Source organism: Bos indicus, chromosome 14 (genome assembly GCF_029378745.1).
Source record: "Bos indicus isolate NIAB-ARS_2022 breed Sahiwal x Tharparkar chromosome 14, NIAB-ARS_B.indTharparkar_mat_pri_1.0, whole genome shotgun sequence".
In the NCBI taxonomy this organism is placed as follows: Eukaryota; Metazoa; Chordata; class Mammalia; order Artiodactyla; family Bovidae; genus Bos; species Bos indicus.
The window spans coordinates 58,131,121-58,154,914 of NC_091773.1; the positions used below are offsets into that span (position 1 = coordinate 58,131,121).

Genomic DNA, 23,794 nt, shown 5'->3' on the forward strand with positions numbered 1-23,794 from the left:
GGGAAGTACATGGAGGGAGAGGGGATATGACTGGGAGAAGAGAAAGCAAGCAAATAGCTATTTTGTAAACATGCTGGTACATATATTTTGGTAAACAAATATAAACATTACTGTAGGGTACATACAAGGAATAAAATTTGCTGGCCAAAGTTAGGTTTAGAAGAATACTGGCAAAAAATTTTCCAAAGTTAACTCACTTCACTTAATAGGTTTTATTGGCTAATTTAATACTCCTGGCGTGCGCATGCTCGGTCGCTTAGTTGTGCCTGACACTTTATGACCTCAAGGACTGTAGCCTGCCAGGATCCTCTGTCCATGGGATTTCTCAAGCAAGAATATTGGAGAGGGTTGCAATTTCCTTCTCCAGAGGATCTTCATGACCCAAGGATGGCATCTCCTGCAGCTCTAGAACTGACAATTGACAAAGTCTGCCTTTCTTTTTTGATTCATAATCATTTATATATTGTGTATATAAGACCTTCATTTGATCTGTGTATTACAAAAACTGTTGATTGCCTTTTCATTTTCAATGTTTTCTTTTGATGAAAAGCTCTTATAATTTTAATGTAGTATAATTTATCAATTTTCCCTTTACAGTTAATGCTTTTCTGCCCAATGTATGTGTATTCTAAAGTCATGATGATTATTCTCCAGTATCTCTTATACTTTTCAAATTAAAAGCATTATTATTTTTTGACATTCACATTTATATCTATAACTTGTAACTTTTGCATGCAGTATGAGATAGGTTAAGATTCAGTGTTCCATACAGATATCCCATTAAACTGGCATCATTTACCAAAAAGACCTTTCTCTTCACTGAGCAGCAGTGTCAGTTTTTGTAAAACCAATACAATATTGTAAAGTTTAAAAATAAAATAAAATTAAAAGAAAAAAAACAAACATAAAAATATATTAACCATAAAAAAAATAAATAAAAAATCAGTTTGTTTCTAGACTCTCTTTGATTGGTTATTTAGTATATCCTTTGACCAATACTACATTATTTTAATCATATTTTTAATAGATCATGAATATCTGGTATTTAAGACCACAGTCCATTCTTCAGTGTTGCTTTAGTTTTAATCTTTGCATTTCCATTTCCATGTTAAATCACAGAATAGCTTATTTCCACAAATTCTGGCTGAGATTTTCACTGCCAATACAGATTGATTTTAGAGAAATAACTTCCTTCAATTATGTCTTCAGATCATCAGTATGGTCCCTAATGGTATATACTTCCCACTTATCTTCCCATTTGTCTTTAACTTTTTGTTATATATCTGATATTTTCAATGGCATTACAAAATGACAGTACTTCAAGCTTCATTTTCTTATTGTTGGTTTAGAAAGAATAAAAAGAAAGGTTTTTATACATTTTTTTCTTTTTTTAATACTGAATTTGTCTTTAGTGACCTTGTTAAATCAACTAGTTTCAACAGTTGGATCTTTTTGGAAATGTCTATGTACACAATTATGTCATATACAAATGATATGTCTTTCATTTCCAATCCTTATGCCTTTTCTTCTTCTTGCTTTACTGAAATGGTTGGTACTTCCAAGATAATGCTCAATATAAGTGGTGAAAGCAGTTATTATTGTCAGGTTTCCTATTTCTGGGAGGAAACTTTCAATAATTGACCATTATAGATGATGATTCCTGTACAATTTTCAAGGATAACTTTTTTTTTAGGTTGAGGAATATAATTTTTCCCTAATTTGCTAAGTTTTTTTTAAAAAGTCATAAACAGGGACTGAAGTTGATCAAATGTTTCTTATGCTTCCACAGAGATGATCATGGAAGAGACTGAAGTTCTCTCTTTTCTTAGCAGCCTGGGAGATTCATGTAAAACTGATCATTTTATTTTCCTTCAAAAACTTAAAAGCATTACCCAGTAGAAACATACATACAAGCTTGAGACTTCTGTGGGAAGGACTTTTTTTTTAAATTAAGAGATTCAATTTCTTTAATATAAAAATTGTATTTCTTCACAAGGTCAGTTTTAATAAATTATTTTCCAAAACATTTTTCCATTTCACCTACATTGTCAGGTTTATTGATGCAAAGTTCTTCCCAATATCCTATCTTTTTAAGGCCTGATGGCCCCAATGATGTCGCCATTTAAATTCTTCTTAACAGTGATTTGTCTTTTTCTTAATCTTGCTGGAGGTTCACAATTTTACTATTCTGAGATTTTGTTTTGTATGCTTGTTCTAAATTTTTTTACTTATATCTTTACTTTGTCCTACATTCTATCTCCATTAGGTTCAATTTGATGCTGTTTTTCTAGCTGCTTGAGATGGACGCTTAGAGCCTTTTCTTCAGCTTGTCCCTTGATATTACTATACCCCAAAATTTATCTCAAGAATTTTCTTTTCAACAGTCTATAATCTCCAAAGATATCTCACACATAGATTGTGGCTTCAACAACTACCTATATGATGTTGATTTAAAATTTTTTAATTTATCAGAACAGAATAATAATCCCCACTGCTCCAGTCTACTTTCTAGTTTCTCATGTTATATTATAATAAGGTTCACAACAAACCTAACTTCCCTATCTGCTGATTATGTCTGTTCTTTGTAGATTACCCATCTCAATGAATAATGTACCCCATTCCTAAGTTAAAAACCCAACAGCTATCCTTAACTTTTTCGGACATCCACCTAATAACCAGATCTTCTTAACCCTAATTCTTCAGTCTCTTTCAAACACATGCCTCCTTTCTTATCACCATCGCTACTATTCATATTCAGCCCTCATAATTTTTCTCCTGACTTCTCAACAGGCTTGTTTATTGGTCTCCTTGTCTCTATTTTTTCTATTAATAATTTTTCACAGATATCTCTTTAAAGCAGAAATTTGATCATGTCATTCTTTTATTCAAATTTTCTTAACTGCTCCTGTGAGATAAATAAAAATAAATTTCTTGACATTGTACAAAAACAAACCTCTTTATGAAATTAGTCTTACCTTGCTATGCACTCTCCACTAAAAAAAGAAAAAAAGTGATATAATTTAAAAATAACAAACACTCTTACATGAGCTTCTCACATGCCAAGTACCTTGTTATATCCCCATTTTCTAAACTGACTCTTAAATTCATCCCTCCATCATTATTAATATTACCACAAGCACCACAGTTTCTAGAACCATTTTTCACATGTAAAACACAGTAGAATGGTTAATCAAAGACTTCTTAAATAGAAAATAACTTGATTATTCAATAAATACAAATTCAAATTTATATTTATGTATTTAATTTTATTTGGTATACACCACTATGACCTTATTGTAACTGAAATCCAATACAGGATTTTTTTATGATTAGTCAACTCCACAAAGACAATAATACTGCTGTGGAAGACCAAAGGGGGGAAAACTGATATATTTATTTACAGTTCCCTATATTGTAAACATTTAATCTATACACTGTTAGTAATTTTTAATGAGAGCTTTACATAGACAAAGAAACGATGCCCTGCATTTCTATTCATATTCAGCAATAGCATATTAAATAGAATATCAGATTTTCTTTTTCATTAGCATTATGCTTTCTTTAGATATTATCTAAATTTTCAAAGGATCTAAATATATTCAAGTACTATACAACTAAAACTACTTAAGCCAACATATTTGGCTTATAATTTCATTTTTAGAATAATTTAAAGTGCTATAAGCAACCTGGCAATCAACACTTTCTATAAGAACAAAACTACCTTTAAACATTAATTTACAAGATAATATACAATGTTTATCTGGAATAGCTGAAATTTCAGCACAAGGTCACTGTCACATGTATAACAGCAGGATTCTTTTTTTTTGCATAACATGAAGCTTTGAAATTAACTGATGAATTATTGCCATAATGGCTTATTATTGGTTTCCTACAAAAGAGGATAAGAACTACTGATATATTCTATCTTTTCTTTTTTTTTGAGGTCACTTGACAGTAAGTCTGCATATTCAACAAGTCTACTGAGTTACAATATTCTACTATAATCATTGCCCTTTTGTAACAGCAAATGCTAATGGTAATAACATATACCACTTAAAAAAAATCACAAGTTTTTTTTTTTTCCTTTTGAATAGGAACCTATATTTTGGGAGTTGGTGTGCAACAAGGCTAAAACAACAGAACTATAAAACAGTTTACCTGACACAATATGTTGACGAAATATGCATCTGTTTCATAGTTTTTTAGTTATGATAATGCCCTGCTAAGCTACAAATATGTAAATAGATATTTTCTTGCTTGATATATTAAATCCAGTAGAATCATCAAGTTCTCATTCTCCTTTGTCATTTTATAACTCTTCATCAGACAATTCAATGATGAAAGCATATGCCCAAACCTGAAGACCATGTGCATTGTGGTCTATTACAATCAGAATTCTCCTCAAATTTCATTTTTATTAAAATGAAATTGAGATTACCGGCAAAATTAATAAAGAGAATGCAGTAGTGTGAATTAAAACTAGAACTCAGTGATCTATGAAGTACGTGTTGTTTTGGCATGTGTTTTTTTCTAAGAGTAACTAGGTTGAGCATGTCCAATAGTCATTTGTGCCAACCTCACAGATAACGGCAGTATCATGTATTCATTCCCTATATATCTCAAGTTAGACTACTTTAGTAAAACAATCAATATAGTTTAAAAAATAAAAAACCAAAATAGGTTCAACAAAAGAGCACCATCCTATTAGGAGACTGAGAAAACATGGATTAGAGATGAGGTGGTCACTATGATCAAAATGCTACCAAAATTTTGACAAAACCTAAGCTGTTATGTTCCATGGACCCATGCCATGGTATAAACCTAAAAACGTCTGGGACAGAAACATGATTTTAAAAATGAATTCCAAAATTATAGCTATAATAAATGGTGATACGAACTAATTTTAAAACACGAGCTACATATTACATTGTATTGCTTCTTGAACTTTCCAAACAATGCTTGTTTGTCTATGTCAGGTTTGGGCCATTATCCTGCTAAGACAGAGAGCATTATATTCATTTAAAAGCCCAGATTTCAATGTCTTGGATACAGAAATCTTCCTTCTTAGAAAGTGTATGATTCCCAAATGTTTTACAAGAATGGCTTCTTCCATGGTAGAGATCTCCGTCAAGCCATAGGGCAAATTCTCCCCTGTAATATACAGAAGACAATAGTTCTAACAAGAGTCTTTTAATACTTATGCCCTAAGTTATAAAAGAATTATTGCAGAGGCTATAAAATATTAATTTAATGAGACATTTCAATATCCAGCAACTCTAAACTCATTCTTTTTTTCAAACCATTCTCTACTCCTTTCCACACTGGCACAAGGCAACTTTTTGTTCATCCCATTATAAAATTACTGAACATACAGAGCAAGGAATATAATGAACCCTCTAAAATTAGTTTCACAAAGAATTAGCTTTTGAGGCAGGCACTACTCTGTTATTCTTTGTCTGGTATTATAAATTTCTCTCTGCTGTTTGATTTTAACATATTTAATATGAGTTTCTCAGAGACATGAAAACTCCCTATCATCTAAAATAAAAAGTGTGGTTAGTGTTAAGGGTTCAATCTCCAATTCACAGCTGAGGGAACTTTAGACTTGAGTTGTTCAAGGTCCCATACATAATGTGTGCTGAAGCTGAGAATTTGAATCAGGTCTGATTCTAAATCCTATATTCAGTCTGTTACATGATTTTGATTTCTTTGGGGCTCCTGTTTGGAATTCTGGAATATCAAGTCCTTTCCTCCCATTTCCTGAGACCATACTATCCTTCTTCAAAGACTGTAAACTTGTACTAATTTGTTATCAAATGACCCAATGGTTAGTTTAGTTTGCTGGAATCATGCTGTATCATCAAAACCAAGTTCCAGCCAACATCTAATGACACTGTGTATATTACTTTCAAAGACTGAAGGCACGCTTAACAGTTTGAAATTATAAGCCACTTGCTTGTGAGGCTTTCCTGGAGAACTACCTGAATCACATGTAAGACTACCATTTGGAGTAGGGCTGATTGACTGCCCCTCTCCACCAAAAAAGATGGAACATATGAATACCATAAGCTGATTCCAATAACTAAAAACAACATTGTTGTTAGTTACCCAGTTATGTCCTTCAGAGAAGGCTATAATAACCACGCTTAATTTTTAATCACTGAAATCATGTCTTCCAAATACCTATCTACAGAGAAGTTGTTAAGAGAATTTGTTAGAATTGGGATGATGCAATTCAGGCTAATATGATTCTGTAACCTGAATGAATTATTATTATTATATATATCCTCAAATATAGGAAATAAATAACACTTACATAAATTTGGGAATTATTTAGCATGTATTATGTCTTATTTTGAAGGACACAGAGAAGTAACAAATGAAGGAGATCACATCTGCCAAGGGCTAGTTAAGAAGTCTGAGCTAGGAGGCAGTAGAGCCACCTATCTACAAACACCATGCAGACCAAATGAAGTTGAAATACCAGAATAAGAAACCGAAATTTCCTGCAGTGCTTGCTATGCTAAACAAATCAAATCAAACTGCTGATTACTCATACTGCTAAAAACAAAATAAATAAGAAAACAAGCCCTGAAAACTTTGGGGGGGGGGGTGGGATCACTAAAATTTTTAACAGGAAAACAAACTTCTGTTGTCTAAAATATCAATCCAAATAGTCTCCAGGGTAGAATAATATGAAAAAATTTAGACCTTTTTTAAAAACAGTAAATTGAAAGAAAGAATAAATCATCATAATTTTTTGAAAATTTGAGAAGCTTGAAGGGATTAGTATATTTCTGTCAAATATCAAGGAGTCTGTGTACTCTAGAAGATGGGTTTTAATCGAAAGGGAATCAACTAAACAGCATTCTGAGATGAATAAACAAATATTCTATCAAGGGTTTCATATATTACACTTATGCACTTTCCTGCAAATACATACTTTCTTAGTCATAATATAAATATTATTCATAATATATAAATTAGGATTCTAATATCAAAACTTTTCAAAGATAGCTGATTTAAAAATAACACAAATGAATTCTTAAAGTTTCTTTTAAAATCTCATAGTCAAATTTTCAAGAGACTTACCCTCCACCACCAAAAGCTAGTGAATCCATGTCTCCTTTGATAAAAAACATATTATCTCCTGTCCACTTAAAGACCTACAAAAAAAAAAAAAACTTTAAATATGTAGATGAAAATGATTACTATAGTTAGTTCTCCTGAATCCCAAATAGTTAATAAAGCCTAGACAGACAGCAAGAAGAATAACAAGAACAGAAAAAGTTTGGGCCGAAAGGGTGGTGCTTTTGCTTTCAGTTTTTAAGACTAAATTTGAAAGCATGTGTTCAACTGCAACATAATTTAAATACACACATCTTACTATTTCTTCATATATACAAATTTTTCTGACTACACAGGTATCAAGAATTCGATAGTTAAATGAGAAATGTCAAAGAAAGTAAATCAGCTAAAAACTGAGTATATGCTATTTTTCACACCAAATTTAAGTGATGTAAAAGTCACTCACTTGTGCCCAACTCTTTGCAACCCATGGATTATACAGTCCATGGAATTCTCCAGGCCAGAATACTGGAGTGGGTAGCCGTTCCCTCTTCCAGAGACATCAAATATAAATATATATTAATTTGATAATATTTTAATATTTTGATTATGGCCAAGGTCTTTTCTTTGGGTATGAACTGCTCTATCATTATTCTCATAAAAACGAGTAACATGCTTATTTATGACTTCCAGTTTCAATTTTTTTAAAGAGCAATGAATATAAAAACATCTGAGAAATTCAAGGGTAAAAACTTCTGGATGTTGGGTTTCCTTGGTGGTCCAGTGGTTAAGAATCCTCCTGCCAATGCAGGAGACACGAGTTCAATCCTTAATCCATAAAGATCCCACATGCTGCCAGGCAAGTAAGCCCACGTGCCACAACTACTAAACCTGTGTCTAGAGCCCATGAGCTGCCACTACTGCAGCCCACGGGCCCCAGAGCCTGTGCTCTGCAACAACAGAAGCCACCACAGTGAGAAGCCCACAACTAGAAAGTAGCCCTACTCTCCACAACCAGAGAAAGTCCATGTGCAGCAACAAAGACCCAGAGCAGCCAAAAAAACCTTCTAGTAATATTCTTAAATATTTCCAATCTTTCATGGAAGTTCTACCTAAACGTAATATTAATACAACATCAATTTCTAGTACCTCGTCTTTATAAACATTTCCCAAAGTATTCATTATAGTTCTCAATAAACTTTTAACACTCACTTTTTCATAGATATATAACATTTGTTTAATTGCATTGTTAGTTAACAGGTAGAAACAGTATCACAAAAAGGACTGAAAACAAGCACAACTGAAACTTCCAAAATCTGTAACAACTACAAGCTTCCAGCTAGCTGTAGGAGTCAGTTGATATGTTTTATGGAAGGAATGGAAAGCACTGGTTAATCTGGTGAGCAACTTAAACCCAAGTTTGTTAAGAGAGTTTTTCTTGTGCTACCAAATTATATTTTGTTCATGCCTCCCTGGTGGCTCAGTCGGTAAAGAATCTGCCTGCAACGCGGGAGATCTGGGTTTGATCCCTGGGTTGGGAAGATCCCCTGGAGAAGGGAAAGGCCACCCATTCCAGTATTCTGGCGTGGAGAATTCAATGGACTGTATAGTCCATGGGGTCACAAAGAGTCGGACACAACTGAGACTTTCACTTTCTATAAGCTGTGCTTAGTCACTCAGTATCGTCCAACTCTTTGCGTACACATGGATTGCAGCTCGTCAGGCTCCTCTGTCCATGGGGATTCTCCAGGTAAGAAGACTGGAATGGGTTGGCATACCCTGTGTATATACATATACACAATGGGTACATAAGACTGACTTTCATTATTAAAACTTATTTAGTAAGTTAAAGCTTCTAGAAATTTTACAATGATGATTCATAAACAAAATAGTAATTATGATGTATACTTCTTACTGGACCCACGATGTGTGTCTGGTACCACATCAAGTGTTACACATGTATGGTTTTCATTCAATTTTCAAACAACCCTGTTACATTTTATGATTCCCATTCTATCCACGGGAAAGTTGAAGGTGAAAATGGTAATGGAAAAAAAAAGTGCCAAGTTAACAGTAAAAGGCAGAAACTGAGAGTCAAATCCAAGTATGCAAAACTCCAGACTGAATGTTCTGTTCATGATACCATCTCTTCACAAACTGAATGTAACTGGAATAACTGTCCTTACCTCAAATTCTGGACAGAATGTAAAAACAAAGGTCTCTCCATTTCCATAAAAACCATCACTCACTTTAAATGGCTGAGATGCAAATGCACCAAAAACCTAAGGATTAAAAAAAGGCATGTTCAATGACACAACTATCAATTTGTTTCTTTAAGCATTAGTCCATTATATATGTTTAACTAAAATACAAAAAAAAAAAAAAGGAAATATACCATAGTTTTATCTATCTGTACTTTAACAGAGAAGCATGATCAGTTGTTAAACAACTCATATTATTGGCAGGTATAAACATATCAGTTTTTCAGTGGGAAAATACTAGATTTTTCCTCATTTTGAAACCTAGAAAGATGTTCATTATAACAATTAAAAAAGACAATCTAAGAAAGTGGTAGACACATTTCAGGATGACAATGTACTTATAATAAAGACAACAGCTGTTGTAGTACTATAGAACTTAAGAAAGCAAAAACCCTCCAGCATGGGTAAACATTCTCCTACTAAAAAGGTATGCTCGTTTTTTCTTCATTACACAGTAAATTCCATGAGGACAGAATTTGGGTCTGAATTGTTCAGTATTATAATGCCTTGGCCTTACACAGTACAAGACACACAATGAATAAGAGGCCTGGACAAGTCATTCCAATCTCTAGGTCTAAGGTTTCAGATCATGAAATGGCAATGTAGAGTTTGATTGATGATCTATATAGTCATTATATCCCCTCATATTCTATTTTCATACTCTTAATTTTTAAATAGATTTTCTTATTGTAAGGTATGTGTGTAAATAATATATGTATAAAATATAATTATACAGCTCGATATGGAATTAGCACAAAGCAAAGTCCCATTTAACCTTTATTCATATTAAGAAACGGGACATTACCAGCACTCCAGAAACTCCCTTTGTGCCTCCTCCATGTAACCACCTCCACCTCCCCAAAGGAAGCTACCAGGTTTGATGATACAAAGATTTGTTTTGTCCATTTATGAAACTACTGCTTCAGAGATAACCAATGTGTTTCTTGCTTATCTGACATCCTCACACAATAATCTTTAACTTTCAAAACTTTCTCCACACTTCAGGACTGTCAATTTTCACCATTTCCCTGAACCTCACTCTTATCTCCTCCAGACAGAAATGAACAATATAAACACCTCTTTTACTTTTTATAGGTTCTCACTATACTAAGGCATATTTTGCTTGGCATCAGAGATACTCTCATACTTTAATATTTTTTTAACCAGACTGTAATTCTTTGAAGGTAGGAACTCTTTAATTATTCATGCTCATATCTATCCCTCTGCAGAACTCAGCACTGCCCTGCATATCAAGAGCACTCAATAATTACCAAATAAACTTAATAAAATATACTAATGCTTTTTATCAAAAGAATATGCTAAAATTCCTGCTACTTCCATCTCTTAAAAGGTAAGGTGTCTATGTGGTTACTTTTCATACCTGCCAATCACTGTCTTTAATCACCATCAGCACTGGAGTGTCTAAACCTGTCATTGTTCGATAAAGGGTCTTCAAGCTTGTGCCATGCTTCCTAGTACCATAAACAAGAGTCCATGGATAGCCGATTGTTCTTGGTGGAAGATGCTTGGTAAGCTTTGAAAAATAAATTGTTAACACATACTTGATAGTTTCTTATTGTCAATCTGCAGAATACTAATGCCAGCTGGAATTAAATGATACTTTATAAAATGTAGGCTATGAAAGTAACAGTAGAAATTATTTATCATTATGAAAGATACAGAGATGCTTGAAGTCTGTACATTTCTTGGTATGAAACACTAATTGTTCATTAGACAAAAAAAGAATCATATCAAACAATATATACATTAGAGGCAAGAAACATGGATTCCTTATTGTTTGCATCCTCTGTATCAAATTAACAAAAATATCAGATGAACTGTTACCTTGATTATTAACACCTCTCAAATCTAGAGTAAGACTCTCAGAATTAGAAATCAAGCTTCAATATGTTACAGCTGTATGGCTCTGAACATTTATTCAACCTCTCTAAACCCAAGTTTCTTCATTTACAAAATGTGACAATAAGAACATCCAACTCCTACAGGGGCTGCAGCAACTAAATTAGATAACCTATATAAAGCAGGTAACTGGCACACAATAAGAAATTAAATACTGGCTATTATCCTGTTTCACCTAAATTACTATTGCCATTTATTTTAATGTCTGGTTACCCAAATCTCCTAATATCTTCCATTACATTAATTGCTATAATTTGTTTACTTTTTCTTCATTGAAGAGTAAGAACAGGAGCAATAGCTCTGCTTCTTCAGTTTTTAAATCAACTAAAAAGAAGCTGTTTTACTCTCATGGGCACATACTCAGAATTTTACAAAAGTGGGTAATTATCATACCTTTATAATTTGATCTGGCAGTAAGAGATGACTGGGATCACTTAGGTTTGGTCGAAAAGATTCAGATTCCAGGTCTGCTTTCACTGGAGTACTCTGCTTTGAATTGATGTCTTCCCTTGTAGTAATCTAAAGAAGCAAATAGAAGCAATATATTAATGTAAAACTGCAACAAACCTTTAAAATTTTTAGCCTTTTGAGAGATATCAAATCTTATACCTTGAAAAAGGTGGCTAAAGCTTTAATTTAGGATTGTAGAGGGCAAAAGATGCTCCATCTAATAACAATGGCATGTCTAATGTAGAAAGAGATTTCTGCTAAAGAAGACATTTTCCTCATCCACTACATGAATAAGGACAGGTATTGAAAGATAAACCCTGTATTTCTGTGTAAAAAGGGTAAACTGCATGCAAACTATACTTCTTCTGTTGAAGGGCAAAAGTGAGCGAGCTAGCCTGCTTTTTTCTCTGTGCTATTTTAAGATATTATTTTTATGAGATTATTTTTTTCATGGGAAACAAAATTTGCCAAATATAATTAAGAAAACTTCCTGGGTGCCAAAATTTTAATTTTAATTTAAAAAACAGTACAATAAAAAGTATAATATTTCATTGGTGTGCATATATATGTAAATTTATATGCTTTGAAAAGGTTACTGTTATTTTTTAAAATGCCTTTAAAATTTTAATTTCTAAACACAAATTTTTTAAATCTAATTGAACCAAACAATACATCTAAAACTTGTTCACAAACCTATTTTTAAAATTAGAACAATCTGATGCACTTAAAAGAATGTATATGTTTGTTTGATGAAAATGATCTCACTGATATTCTTAAAATGATAAAAATGTTCATTAAATCAAAATAAATTCTTTTAGAATGTACTATGTTGGCACTTTTTCATGTTAATTTAATCTATAAAATGCAATAATATTGGAAAGTAAAATATATGAAAACATAAGTATTACTGATGAAACTTTTAAATCGGAAAACAGAATTCTATTGGAGCAGATAACTAAAATGCAGCAATTTTCGGCGACTGTGATTCCACACAGGAATGAAATCTTGCTAAATTATTTTGTTCTTTTAACAGATTTCTTACCAAACCTTAACAACATACATTTTCAACCAATACATGTTCTAGAACTGTATTGTTTTTTGATGAGAACTATATTAATTCTTTCACATCATGTTTTACCCTTATTTTGATGATGTGAAAGGTTAAAAAAAAAAATCTGAGGCAGCATGAGAAGCATTAAAAGAAAAAAATTCAGGAAAGCGTATCTCATTAAGAAAGAGGAAAACACACAATAATACACAAAACTGAAAAATGAGTTCAAATATATAGTTATTTCTGAAAAATCACAAAGATTATTTCACATATTTTTAAATAATTTATCTAGTTCTAGTACCTAATCAACACTACTCCAAAATATGTCTAATACCAACCAGGAAAACCTCAAGGACAAAAACAATTCACCTCATTAAGATATTTGATGTAAGGCTGATACAACTGAAATAGCCTTAAAGAGAACCTTGCTATCCATTAAATTTTTAAACATTTCCCCATAGTACCACACCTTTCAGATACCGTTTAGTAAAGATTCAATCTCAAACTCAAGACGTTCTTCCAATGTTAAACGAAAACTCCTCATCAATCTAAAAAACACAGTACTAAGAACAGTTCTAAAATAACAGAAAATTCCTCTGAATATTTTTAATAAATGAAAAGATGCCAGAAAAGATAGCCCTACAGCTCTTCAAGGCAATACTGTACTCTTATTAATACAAAAAGGAATTTTCTGATGGGGCATTTTAATGCTGCAGTCAAAACAAATCCTTCAAAAAAGAGATTTGCTCTGATGAAAGACACTAAAAATAGGAAGTATTCAATCTCTGAAGGGGTTTAAACTACTGAATGGGGCACCTGGAGACGTCTGCAGAGTGTGCGCAGTTCTTCAGTATTTAGAGCATCGATCCTGCGGTGATACTCAGCCACTGACACTACCTGAATATGGAGACAGGAAGACAATAATTCCACTGACAGTTGAGAAAAACAGCCCAAATAAAATAAAAACTGGAGAAGTTTAAATGGGAAAGAGAACTGTAATTAGGATTTCTTTCCCCACTCCATGCTCAAAATCTAAGAGATTTATATATTAATCTACAGTGAAATATACATGAATATATTTAACTTATTAACTACCACACCCAAACTACTAGTAGTAGTTAGTACTACTAGTAGTTAACTACTAACTACTACTAACACACTACTACTAGTATACAATGTAGAAGGTTTATTTTATGGATTGTTTCATGTAGACAAAATTTGACTAGGTAGCATCACAGTCCTTTATAAAAAAATGCTGTATGAAATATAACATGTTTGCTAACATCAAAGATAACATCTAAAATCTAACTGTGTTGCAGTTTACAGAAAAAATGGTAGTTTCAACTCTCCCAATCAGTTTAACTCAAACATTACATCCTAACAGCAATGCTGGAAAAATTTCTTCTTGGCAAAGGTAGCATATACCCAAGCTATACAGTCTGTATCACAACAAAGAAGTGGAAGAGCAAGAAAAAGATATGAAGCACATTTTAAAACCTAAGACAATAAGAAAAATAAGCTCCGGAAACAGAAAATTACATTTTTAAAAGCATATCTAATTGTATTCTCAGGCATGTCTACTTCAGTCTTTCTAAATAACCCTGAACTGAAAGTTTTTGCCCCTCCTCTACAGTACTACTTTAGAGTCGGTACTGTAGCAGTTATCTGGGACTAAAACTTAATGACTTTCCTACATTCTAAATTGCTAAGGGAAACTGTGTATCTTCTATAGTTGCCTAGACTAGTCTGTTGCACATTGCTGAACCTGAAAGCCATGTATAACAGATAAACATTATAAAAAGCCCACGAAAACAGACAAGTTTCCTCAGACTCACACAACAGCTACCGCTTTTTCAGATCATGACATAATTACCAAAACAGTAACCATAATACAGTGAACTCTGGTCGTGCTATAATATGTGCTGAATACTCCTGAGCTATGACAAATTCCTCTTGTGATCAAACAGTTATTTGCAGAGGTTCTGGCCACAAAATGCAGTTAAACCAATTGACCCACAAGACTTCTAAACTAGGTTTTTAAAAAGGTTTTTGTTCCAGCCAACTAAAAGGAATCAGTCACCTCTATAAAGAGCAAAGTAAACTTGGTGAAAGCAATGAGAGACATGAGAATTAAAAAACCAAAAAGAAACTGAACAGATTTTCTCATTCTGGCCATTATTAGATTGACTTTCGCAAAGCAAAGAACATACAATATGATAGCTGACTCTTTACTTACAAAGAAACCTGAAGTGGTTATGACTCAACCTCTGGGGAATTGGATGGAACTAGGTTTTCCTCCTCCTTTATCTATTTTTCTCAATGGGAACAATAAGACAAAGGAAATAATAAGAGTACATAAAAGAATGAAAACAATAAGAGTACATACCAAATAGGGTTTCTGTGTAAATAAAAAGAAATGCACATAAAGGACTGAATATAGTGCCCACCACAGAGTAAATAGGGATTAACACTACTTTTACTTGATGATTTTCATCATTTACCTAAGGACTAGAGAATAAGGCTGAAGAGTATCCATATTTATGTTTGGTTTTTATTTTTGATATTAAAACATTTCGGTTTTCAATCTTCCCGACCCAGGAATTGAACCGAGGTATCCTGTATTGCAAGCGGATTCTATACCAACTGAGTTATCAGGGAAGCCCAGTTTCCCTACTCTTAAATTTAAATTTAAAAATATTAAAGATTGTTCAATTAAGAACAGCATTTTCAATAAATATGAAAGAAAAATTGGGTACTAAAGGTAAAAAAGTAAAAATCACAGCTTCCTTTTCTAAGTCACAAACAGAACTTTCTACAAAATATTTAAAGATCAGTTATATTTTTCTTCTGTTTTCCTATGGCATTCAGTCTACAGGAGTTTTCTATACAAGAGTTTTCAAACTATATGACTTAACTATTCCTTTCCATTCTTTCTATTCTTCCACTCAACGCTTATCTTACACTTAAAGCTCTTCTTTTACCATATAAAACACACTTCCTGGAGGACAGTAAAGTTGAATTTGCTCATAAAGGGATCAGTTATAATCTATGTACCAACATCACCTAGAACAGGAACTGACAGAGAGGGAGCCATAAATTGCCATTATAAACTTATTATATCTGGTACTGTCACAGTTTCTTTAATATCACAAATCTACTTTTCTAATTTTTTTTTAAACTATATTCCTTTCTTGGACTTGCAAACTCACCACCTCCTTTCCCTTAAATATTTACTCATGCTGTGATGAATGGAGATATACAACAGTGTCAAAAGTGCAGGTAAACTAATAAAGAAGAAAGACTTGAAATCAAATGATGATGATCTCGGATGGCCTTGGCTTGAAGCAGTATTTTGGTTCCCTGGCCAGAGACTGAAGTCACGTTGTGGCAGTGATAACGCAGAATCCTAGCCACTGGACCACCAGGCACAGTGGCCAGCGACAAGGCCCTTGACTCATGGGCTCTATATAAACGAATTCCGAAAGAGAGACAAAATGTAGTGAAACAAGTACAGTGTTTATTAGGAGGAAAAAGGGTATGTTATGAATACACTCACATCAGTGAACTCAGAGAGCACATCTCGCGTTCATGGTAGTTTGAACAGTCGTAAGGGGCATTCTCTTCTGGGCTTCCTTTGGCCAATCACCTTGCTTTGCCTGGTTCTGAAACTGTATCTGGCTTATCCCACGGATTTTCCATGTGTGTTCACACATCTCTTAGACAAGATGGATTCTTGCAAAGAGGCCTATGGGTAGATTGACGTCACCTACTATGGAGAGACACCCCCACCCCTTTTGACCTTCGAGGAGCCTTTCTGTGCACGTGTAGTCAGGAAGGTCTCTGACTTTGAGAATGAGGAATATATGGTTTATTAGCTTTATTCTGGGCAAGGCTCAGATACTCCTTCTTCCTGCTATTGTCTTCATCTTGGAGTATCTGCCCATAAAGAACAAACTCCAGCTGCTCAGCCTTAGGCCCATCTATCTCCTCCAGCAACTAAAGAAATATACTTCCCCCTATCAAAATGAATAAAGAGATACAGATTCCTAGTATATATAGTGGATCTGAAATTAGTCTCAAATTAACTTTTAACCCCTTAGTAAATCATAATCCATGTACAGAAAGTATTGTTTTATCCAAAAGATTAAACCTAAGTAGAAAATGGACAGATTGCTACAAAATGTCCTGTATCATACTCCCAAGTATTAAAGTACACAGTTGAGGAAATCAGTTCAGTTAAGTTCAGTTCAGTCGCTCAGTCGTGTCCAACTCTTTGCGACCCCATGAATCGCAGCACGCCAGGCCTCCCTGTCCAACACCAACTCCTGGAGTTCACTCAAACTCACATCCATCAAGTCAGTGATGCCATCCAGCCATCTCATCTTCTGTCGTCCACTTTTCCTCCTGCCCCCAATCCCTCCCAGCATCAGAGTCTTTTCCAATGACTCAACCCTTCACATGAGGTGGCCAAAGTACTGGAGTTTCAGCTTTAGCATCATTTCTTCCAAAGAACACCCAGGACTGATCTCCTTTAGAATGGACTGGTTGGATCTCCTTGGAGTCCAAGGGACTCTCAAGAGTCTTCTCCAACACCACAGTTCAAAAGCATCAGTTCTTTGGTGCTCAGCTTTCTTCACAGTCCAACTCTCACATCTATACATGACCACTGGAAAAACCATAGCCTTGACTAGACGGACCTTTGTTGGCAAAGTAATGTCTCTGCTTTTGAATATGCTATCTAGGTTGGTCATAACTTCCCTTCCAAGGAGTAAGCGTCTTTTAATTTCATGGCTGCAGTCACCATCTGCAGTGATTTTGGAGCCCAGAAAAATAAAGTCTGACACTTTCCACTGTTTCCCCATCTATTTCCCATGAAGTGATGGGACAAGATGCCATGATCTTTGTTTTCTGAATATTGAGCTTTAAGCCAATTTTTTCACTCTCCTCCCTCACTTTCATCAAGAGGCTTCTTAGTTCCTCTTCACTTTCTGCCATAATAGTGGTGTCATCTGCATATCTGAGGTTATTGATATTTCTCCCGGCAATCTTGATTCCAGCTTGTGCTTCTTCCAGCCCAGCGTTTCTCATGATGTACTCTCCAAAGAATTCAAATAAGCAGGGTGACAATATATAGCCTTGACGTACTCCTTTTCCTACTTGGAACCAGTCTGTTGTTCCATGTCCAGTTCTAACTGTTGCTTCCTGACCTGCATATAGGTTTCTCAACAGGCAGGTCAGGTGGTAGTCTGGTATTCCCATCTCGTGAAGAATTTTCCAGTTTATTGTGATCCACAGTCAAAGGCTTTGGCATAGTCAATAAAGCAGAAATAGATGTTTTTCTGGAACTCTCTTGCTTTTTCCATGATCCAGTGGATGTTGGCAATTTGATCTCTGGTTCCTCTGCCTTTTCTGAAACCAGCTTGAACATCTGGAAGTTCACAGTTCATGTACTGTTGACGCCTGGCTTGGATAATTTTGAGCATTACTTTACTAGCATGTGAGATGAGTGTAATTGTGCGGTAGTTTGAGCATTCTTTAGCATTGCCTTTCTTTGGGATTGGAATGAAAACTGAGCTTTTCCAGTCCTGTGGCCACTGCTGAGTTTTCCAAATTTGCTGGCATATTGAGTGCATCACTTTCACAGCATCATCTTTCAGGATTCGAAATAGCTCCACTGGAATTCCATCACCTCCACTAACTTTGTTTGTAGTGATGCTTTCTAAGGCCCACTTGACTTCACATTCCAGGATGTCTGGCTCTAGGTGAGTGGTCACACCATTGTGATTATCTGGGTCGTGAAGATCTTTTTTGTATAGTTCTTCTGTGTATTCTTGCCACCTCTTCTTAATATCTTCTGCTTCTGTTAGGTCCATACCATTTCTGTCCTTTATTGAGCCCATCTTTGCATGAAATGTTCCCTTGGTATCTCTAATTTTCTTGAAGAGATCTCTAGTCTTTCCCATTCTATTGTTTTCCTCTATTTCAAGACCTTCTAACTAAAAGTGTATTAGCCGTCTGGCTAGAAAGTCATTTCTTAAGGTGCAAAGTGGTTTGGATACACTGCTAAATCCCATATGTAGGAACTGCTTGACAAAGGACTCTCACAAAGTGTTTGCCTAAGCATTTACTTTCAACAAATTACAAACCTAAAGGCAGAATGAAATCCACTCATCTCTATTACAGTGAGACACACAGCTAAGAAGAAAAGCTGAAAAAAGAGGAAATGTATAGTTGCTGTAAATGTCGTGAATAAGAACACGTTTTCCTAGAAAGAAAGAGCAATGCTTCGGTCTAAGAGTCCCCTTGGGCTTCCCTGGTGGCTCAGACAGTAAAGAACATGCCTGCAATGTGGTAGACCGGGTTTGATCCCTGGGTTGGGAAGATCCCTTGGAGAAGGGAATGGAAACCTACTCCAGTATTTTTGCCTGGAGAATTCCATGAACAGAGGAGCCTGGCAGGCTATAGTCCATGGGGTTGCAGAGAGTAGGAAGGACACAACTGAGTGTCTTTTGCTTGGCTTCAACAGTTCTCTTTCTTGAATTTCCCCTTAGGATTATCTGTAAACAAATCTCCCTTCCCCCAACTGCCTTGCAGACTAACAGAGATATCTGTGAATGTAGAATTTTCATTTCTCATTTACTCCTTCTTTTATTCCTTAGTAAAGGGAGATAATGTAGAAAGAAAAATGTTACTAACAATGCTATTTATATTTACTTTGATATCCAAAAATATTTTTTAAAAGGAGGAAATTAAAGTTGAGCTGTTGTAGCTAACAAAAAAGGGAATACAATAGCATCCTGTAACTACCTAAAACTCTGTTCTACATTTCATAATATATGACAAAGTCTTTATTACAAAATAAGACTTGGATTATGTTAAAACTTTGCTTCTTTTTGCCTTAAATTACAACTACTGTTTTCAATAGTTGTAATTTAAATCTTTAGTCAGGCTAATAAAATTGAAAAAAGAGAACATACAAATAAATTATATCATATATGGAGGCCATCACTGTTGATAATAATGGAATATTATAAACAACTCTACACTTTCAAATTTGAAAACCTAGATGAAATGGACCAATTCATTGAAAGACACAAAACACTAAATTCATACAAGAAGAAACAGATCCTCTGGAGTAGCTCTATATCTACTAAATTAATTAATTAATAATTTATAGTCTTGTAAAACATAAAGTACCAGACCTAGTTCTAGCCAACTAAAATAAATTAGCTACCAATAAACATTAAGGTAACTCTATCAAAAGCTATTCAAACTTGTTGAAAGCTATGACAGACAGGATAATAGAAAAAAGGGAAAATTAACAGACTTTCATTCTGGCCAATATGATACTGACTTCTGCAAAGGAAACATTCATACCCCATCACAGCTGAGTTTGTGCTTACAAAGGAACCCAAAGTGGCATGATCTCTAGCTCTGGAGCATCTCTAATGAATCTAGACAGATTCACTACTGAATTCAATCAAACCTTTCAGGAATAAATTATAGCAATTCTCTACAATCTCTTCCAAAAAATAAAAGCAGAGAAAATACTTTCCAACTCATTTGATGAGGGCAGCATTACGCTAATAAAAAATAAAGACATACCAAGAAAGACAAACTACAGATCACTATCTCTGATGAACATACATGCAAAAACCCCTCAACAAATAAATCTAATAACATGTAAAAAAAGATTTATATACAGTGACCGAGTGGGATTTAATTGCAGGTATGTTAAAGGATAGGGGTTTCCCAGGCGGTACCAGTGGTAAAGTACCTGCCTACTAATGCAGAAGACTTAAGAGTCGTGGGTGCAATCCCTGGGTTGGGAAGATCCCATGGAGGAAGACATGGCAACCCACTCCAGTATTCTTGCCTGGAGAATCCCATGGACAGAGGAGCCTGGTGGGCTATGGTCCAGAGGGTTGCAAAGAGTCAGACACGACTGAAGTGACCTAGCACAGCACACATGCAAGGGATATGCAAGATATTTCAATATATGAAAATTAACTGATATATTCCATTACACATAAATAGATGCAGAAAAAGCATTAGTCAAAATCTCACATGCACTATAAACACTCTCAGCAACCTAGAAATAGAGAGTAACACCTGAAACTTGATAAAGAACACCTAATAAAAAAAAGTCCTACAATTAAAATACTTTTCAACTCTTACTCAATATTCTAGGAAGACCTAGCTAACACAGTAAAACAAGAAAAGGAAATAAAAGGTATACAGGTGGGAAGGATGGAATTAAACTCTAAGCACAATTCTAAAAAAATCAACAAAAACCAATGGAATTAATAAGCAATTGTAGCAGGTTAGCTGGATATAAGGTTAATATACAAAAGTCAACTGCTTTTCTATATATCAGCAATGAGTAATGGGAATCTGAAATGTAAAATAATACTATTTATTTTAGTACAGAAAAAATATCAGTTCTTCCCAACTTGGTTTATAGACAACACAATTCCAATTAAAATCCTATTCAGTCATTCTGTGGATATATGCAACTGATTATTTAAGGTTTATGTATAAAGATCCCAATGCCAACACAATAATGAAGGAAAAGAAGAAAACTGAAGGACTGACACTACTCAACTTCAAGACTTACTATAGTCAAGACTGGATATTGATAAAAGAACAGATCAATGGAATGGAAGATACAGACTCTAGATATAGGCAAGTACAGTCAACTGATTTTTGACAAAGAAGCAAAGATAACACCATGAAGAATGGTCTTTACCAAAGAGTGCTGCAACGACTGGACATCCACATGCAAAAAAGTTAAACTGGACAAAGTCTTCACACTTTTTCACAAAAATTAACTGAAAATGGATCTTAAACCCAAATGTAAAATGCAAAACTATAAAATAACTAGAAGATAACACAGAAAAATATCTAGGTGCCCTTGCGTTTGGATGCCTTTTTAGATAAAACACCAAAAGCAAGCTGCATTTCATTATAACTAAAAACAACTGGCCTGTGATGGACACTGTCCAGAGAATACAAAAATGATCCACAGGCTGGGAGAAAATCTTTGCCAGATTTATATCTGATACATATGTTATCCAAAATATTCGAAGAACTTAAAAACAATGAGAGAAAAAAACATGAACTAAACATCTGAGCAGACAAACAAGACTATGAAAAGATGCTCTGTTATATGTCATCTGGGAAACGCAAATTAAAGAAACAATGGGATACTACTATAAACGTCTTCAGGATGAAAGCATTGATAACATTAAATGCTGGTGATGATGAGGAGCAGTAGGAACTCTCATTTATTGTTGGTAAAGGACAAAACAGTACAGTCACTTTGGAAAACCATTTCGCAGTTTCTTACAAAACTAAAAATACACTTTTATAATCCAGCAATCACACTCCCTGGTATTTACCTAAATGAGCTGAAAATTTATGTCCACATAATATCTGAACACAAATGTTTATAACAATCTTTTCTTTAAGTGTCAAAACTTGGAAGTGACCAAAATGTTCTCCAGTAGGTGAACAGATTAACAAACTATGGTATGTTAAAACAATGGAATATTAAAGAGAAAGTCGCTCAGTGATGTCGACTCTTTGCGATACTATGGCCTATAGTCCATGGAATTCTCCAGGCCAGAACACTGGAGTGGGTAGCCTTTCCCTTCTCCAAGGGATCTTTCCAACCCAGGGACAGAACCCAGGTCTCCCACATTGCAGGCTGATTCTTTACCAGCTGATCCACAAGGGAAGTCCAATATTAAAAGTCAACACTAAAAAGAAATGAGCTATCAAGCCATGAAAAGACAGGGAGGAGCCCTAAATTCATCTTACTAACTGAAAGAAGCTAATACGAAAGGCTACATATGGTTTGATTCCAACCATATGATACTCTGGAAAAGGCAAAACTACAGAAAGAGTAAAAACATCAGTGGTTACCTGGTCTTCAGGTGGAGCAAAGGAGAAATGAACAGAGCACAGGTATTTTGAAGGTAATGAAAACTACACTGCATCATCCTGTAATGGCAGATACATGTCATTCCATAGAATGTGTAACACAAAGAATGAACCCCAAAGCAAACTACAGACTTTGAGTAATGATGTATAATAATATTAGTTTATACAATATAACATGTACCACATTAATACAAGATGTAAATAATAGGGGTACTGTGTTTGGAGATAAAGGGGGTATATGGGAACTCTCTGTACTTTCCACTCAAGTTTTCTGTAAACTTTGCTCCAAAAAATAAAATCTGATAATTAAAGAAAAGCAGGGAAACGGTAACAAAATTCAGGGAGGTGGCTACCAACCTGGAAGTGACATGAAATGAGAAAGAGAAAGAACACACAGGATGATACTGGTTCATTGGTAACATTCTAGTTCTTAAGTTGGATAGTGAGTAAGTGAGTGAGTGGGATCAAAGAGACTCATTTTATCATTAGGTCTCACAACTTATATACTAATAAATATGCTTTTCAACTACTGAAGTCAAATAAAATATTCTACGCTGAATATATCTGTATATGTCCTTTTTTCAATTATGTTGTAGCCAGAGAGCAGAAGGTTTATACAATAAGGCATATATAACCACTTGTTAAACTTCCCATGAATATGTATTATAGATAGGAAACGCAGTATGGCAGAAAGAATCCTGGGTTTAGCTGTAAAACTCCTCTGTTGTAATTTTGATTCTCTTTAACAGTCATTCCTACATATGCCTAAGGGATCAGTTCCAGAAACTGTCACTGAAACCAAAATCTATGGATGTCATTACAGAAAATGACAAAGTATTTGCATATATCTATGCACACCCCTCTCATATACTTTAAATCAACTATATATTACCTGTGCTGTGCTATGCTACGTCGCTTCAGTCATTTCCGACTTGTTGTGACCCCATGGACTGTAGCCCACCAGGCTCTCCTGTCCATGGGTTCGCCAGGCAAGAAAACTGCAGTGGATTGCCATTTCCTTCTCCAGTATATTACTTACAATACCTAATACAGTGTAAATGCTATGTAAATAGTTGTAAATACAATATAAATGCTATGG

General features: G+C 34.5%; 1 protein-coding gene across 11 annotated transcripts in view; it reads right to left on the minus strand.

Moving 5' to 3' along the window:
- Positions 1-3,245: 3,245 nt before the first annotated feature.
- The window catches only part of OXR1 (oxidation resistance 1), a 557,562-nt gene continuing 537,013 nt past the window's right edge, over positions 3,246-23,794 (minus strand). For 7 of the 11 annotated variants that reach the window (XM_070803074.1, XM_070803076.1, XM_070803082.1 and 4 more), the window contains 6 exons: positions 13,567-13,647; positions 11,643-11,768; positions 10,711-10,863; positions 9,255-9,350; positions 7,093-7,166; positions 3,246-5,151 (listed from right to left, as the gene is read on the minus strand). In XM_070803074.1, coding sequence (XP_070659175.1) covers positions 5,016-5,151; positions 7,093-7,166; positions 9,255-9,350; positions 10,711-10,863; positions 11,643-11,768; positions 13,567-13,647 — 666 coding nt within the window. In that variant the 3' untranslated portion in view covers positions 3,246-5,015. The remainder of the gene's footprint in view (positions 5,152-7,092; positions 7,167-9,254; positions 9,351-10,710; positions 10,864-11,642; positions 11,769-13,566; positions 13,648-23,794) is intronic. The other 4 variants (XM_070803075.1, XM_070803077.1, XM_070803078.1 and 1 more) reach the window with 1 other exon arrangement.